This window comes from Dendrobium catenatum, unplaced genomic scaffold, assembly GCF_001605985.2.
Source record: "Dendrobium catenatum unplaced genomic scaffold, ASM160598v2 original_scaffold_163740, whole genome shotgun sequence".
Lineage (NCBI taxonomy): Eukaryota > Viridiplantae > Streptophyta > Magnoliopsida > Asparagales > Orchidaceae > Dendrobium > Dendrobium catenatum.
In genome coordinates this window covers 78-3,867 of record NW_021482165.1, presented here as the reverse complement: position 1 = coordinate 3,867, position 3,790 = coordinate 78, and the positions used below count along the sequence as shown (strand labels likewise).

General features: G+C 36.0%; 1 protein-coding gene across 1 annotated transcript; it reads right to left on the bottom strand.

Moving 5' to 3' along the window:
• Nucleotides 1–2,534: 2,534 nt before the first annotated feature.
• On the bottom strand, nucleotides 2,535–3,290 carry LOC110115254. The gene is made up of 3 exons (XM_020848446.2): nucleotides 3,111–3,290; nucleotides 2,746–3,024; nucleotides 2,535–2,593 (listed from the first exon to the last, which is right to left on the bottom strand). The coding sequence occupies exons 1-3, from the start codon at nucleotides 3,220–3,222 to the stop codon at nucleotides 2,535–2,537; spliced, it is 450 nt and encodes a 149-aa protein (XP_020704105.2). The 5' UTR covers nucleotides 3,223–3,290.
• Between the last annotated feature and the right edge of the window lie 500 nt (nucleotides 3,291–3,790).

Below are 3,790 nucleotides of genomic sequence, written 5' to 3'. Positions count from 1 at the left end.
GTGTCTTATCTACAAACCCATCTGTCTTCCAAAATTTGCCCCGAAATTTATTCGTTAAAACTCCCCTCGCCGAATAAAAGAAAAGCGGGCGGAGGCCGGGGCCGAATTTTCGGAGCCCACATTTGCACAGCTAACTTTCAAGTATTATGTTTATTACACCTCATATGATGGTGTTTTGATAGGGTATTTCAACTTTATAAGTTTCTGGTTTTATCTGAAATAGCCTCTGGATGAGAGGAAAAAGGAAGTGTGCTAAACTATATCAACCGTCACATTCAATAACTCGCATACACGTGATGTGAAGCATCAAAGCTTGTTTCAATGACCTCAATACCATATCTAAAAGGTTGTGAATGAATAACATGGCAAGTCTCAACTCTCCTGAGTCATCGAACAATTAGCAATTTTATGGTCAACCAACAAAAGACCATTGAGACTTAGGTCTCTTTACCACATTCAGAAGCGCATGGACAACTGTTTTATTCTTGGCTCTGTCGAGTCATAGAACATTTGAAAAGCTTGTGGTCAGTAATCAAAGCATAGCAAAATAACATATGAGCCTTACCACCATACCCAAAAGATAGTGGAGGTGGGAAACTCAAGAGTAGCACAATTAGGACTGATCTGGTTTATTCTTTAAGGAATGGATTTTATGAAGGTTAAATGTAGGAAATCAGATATTGAGGGCTATATTAGCATATGAAGTTATGATCAAGAGATTTTAGTGGAGTTTTATAATAATTAAATGCTTATAGAGTGGTGGAGAATAGGCCATGATATACTTGCACCTAATATTAACTGGCAGCTTCTAGAAAGGGTTTGATGTGAATTTAATGGTTAGGTTGAGTATGGCTGCTCTTGGGAGATGAATAGGATATAGGGGAAGATGCTAGTAAGGTTTCAAAGAGGATTTGAGAAACGAAACATTAAGCATAAAGATAACTAACCAACTCCCACCAAGAATAGTAAAGTTAGGCAACCAGGCTCTAACCACAAGAAAATCAATTTCTCCAAAATTTCTGATTCAAAAGTTGAAATATTGCATTATAACGAAAAACACTATATATAGGCATTACATTGACCCTTAGAATACCCTTATTTCAAACAAAAGAAAAAAAAAATTAAGGGAAAAAGTAGGGCTGGATGCTTAAATGGAGAAGTTCCAACATGCTTTTAATTCTTCATGATATTCAACCACTGATCCACATTGTCCCAAGAATAAAATAAAAGATACAAAAGAAAAAACAAAAATTACAATTCTAAATTTTTTAATTTTGGGCTCTTTATTTGGCTCTTATAATTAGACAATTTATTTGGTCCCTTGCTTGGGCTTTAGATTAACTCTTATAATTTAACATTCATCTTGGATTTTTTTAATCTACATAATGTGCTAGATCAAATAGTGAATAGCAACGTGATCAACCTCAACTCTATCGATTATTGGACATCCAACAAGCTTGTGGTCGACCATAGGAGGTAGAGAAAGAAGATAACTGTAAAGAGGGGAGAAGAATAGATTGAGTATAGAAAACCCGATATCACTTGGGTTGGATGATCTGGCAAAGCTCTGATCATGCTTCCATGGGGACTCCTTCAGTTAGGCATCAAAGAAGCATTCTAACAAAACACCATGGCTTCCCTTCTTTTCTTCTTATGCTCATGGAAAACTCTACTTATTTGTAGGAGGTTGGAAGTCCTTTTATTTTTACAAGAGATGTAGGACTAAAATTCTTTTAAGGCTAGTTCACGAGGAGCTAGATCATGATTTATAAGATGTGGGACAACCCACATGATAAAGGACCAACTTCAAACTCGATGGAAAACTATTTTGGCTTGATGGGATCCCATCAATTTTTGAGAATTTCAGTAAAGACTCAAGGTGCGACAAGGCCACATAAGGATCCAATTGGGCTCTTTGAGCATAAAAAATCTACGAATAAGAGAGAGACTCGAGGATTTTTTTTTTTTTTTGCCAGACATTTAACATCTTTTGTCATTGTGGAGAAGTCCTAGGCATAGTTAATGCCTTGCTAGTACAAACACACTAAAGGGTGTTGATGCGGGCCATGTTTTGATCCCAAAACCTGCGTAATTGAAGAAAAACCACAGGCATGCCTCTGACCAATGAGTTTGAGCCAAAGCGAAGATCAAAAATTTGCTCATTCATATATCCCAATCTAATAGCCAAAAAATCCAAAAATCAAGTAAATAACACTGGTTTACCAAGCTATGGCCTTGAAAGAAGTCCAGTGGACACAACCTCCAAAAAATGAAACTCAGTTAACAGAATTTGAGCCGGAAGAAGTGGGAATGTAGGTTCAACCACTGCTCATTAAAAAAATAATATATATACAAATATTTCCATAAATTGCAAAGCCCTTGCAAACATTGCTCAGCAGTTTTGTATCAACAAAAACATAAGCACTCTACTCATGTTGCTTGGTGGTGCGATGGTTTCTTAATGTAATTGGGCGTTTTAATTGAAAATACAAAAAAAAAACAAATAATTAAACACTTGAATAGAAATAAATAAACTAAGAATTGAATAAGCAGCAAACCTTGGTTTGAGATGAAATATCAAGCTTCTTCAAACCTGTAAAGCAATATACCATCCATTTAGTAGTGTTCATATAAATCAGTTAACCGTGTAAATAATGCAAAAGTATACAACAGCAGAGACGTGCCAATTGCCATCTTGAAATGGCAAAACCATGAATTTCGAGAACAAAGATTAAAATGGCATACTTCTCAGGTGTGGTTTATCTAGCTTGCGTTGTTCTTTTGCTTTACCAGAAGGCTCCATATTGGCAGTTTGATTTGATTCAGACAACGAAATCTTACTAGAAGCTCTAAGATTCTCAAACAAACGTACTTCAAGGTTGTCCAATGCTCGGCTTTCACTATCCAACGTAGAGGTTGACTCCGCGGATTGTCTTAATTCTTCGTGAATTCCAGGTAACTTTATTCCAACAGCTTTGCTATATGTGGAATTGATGAAAGCCAGCTCTTCAGGGTTAAGAACGCCTATCAAAGAGCCAAGACCCTGAGTAATACCCTTATTGATGAAATATATGATAAAATAAGGACTACAAGTTGACAATGAGGCTCACCTTCACCGGTGAAAAATTCACTATCCCATGCTAAACTTTTGCGCAAGCTGTACCTATCAGATCTTCCGCACTTTTTCTGTGGAGATTCAGATAGTTCGGAAAGTTGCTCCATTTTCTTGCACACCCTCTCCGCATTTTCGGCTTCCAGATTACTAGAAGTGTAAGATCCTGGGCAGTTAAAGCAAGCATAATTTTATAAGAGAGGCCGATTTGGATAGAAGGATGGCAAAATGGACGTTAGTATTCAATAATTTCACTTGACAGGCCTGAATCATTACCATATAAATCAAGTCCTGTGCCATTTATAATTAGGCTTATTTTCCTTGTTTCGTTTAATAAACTTATAACAACAATGGTTCAGAACAAACATTAATGCCTCCAGCCCATAAGGCACCGCAAATTTGGAAAAATTACATCTGTAGTGTGAATTTTATATTCTTTATTCTTTTATTTTTGGAGGAATTAGTGTGGCATTCTGTGTCCTAACTAATTTAATAAGGTGGGATATCTCAATATAAACTACTACTACTATATGGGATCAGCTACATTGAATATTTTTTCTTCATTGTGTCCTATTAAGAGTCAAATTCTTATTTAAATCCAATGAAAAAATGTCATTTCTAACACTTGTTAATCAAGTCTTTTTAGGACTACCTCTACATTTCTTAACATAGGTCAAA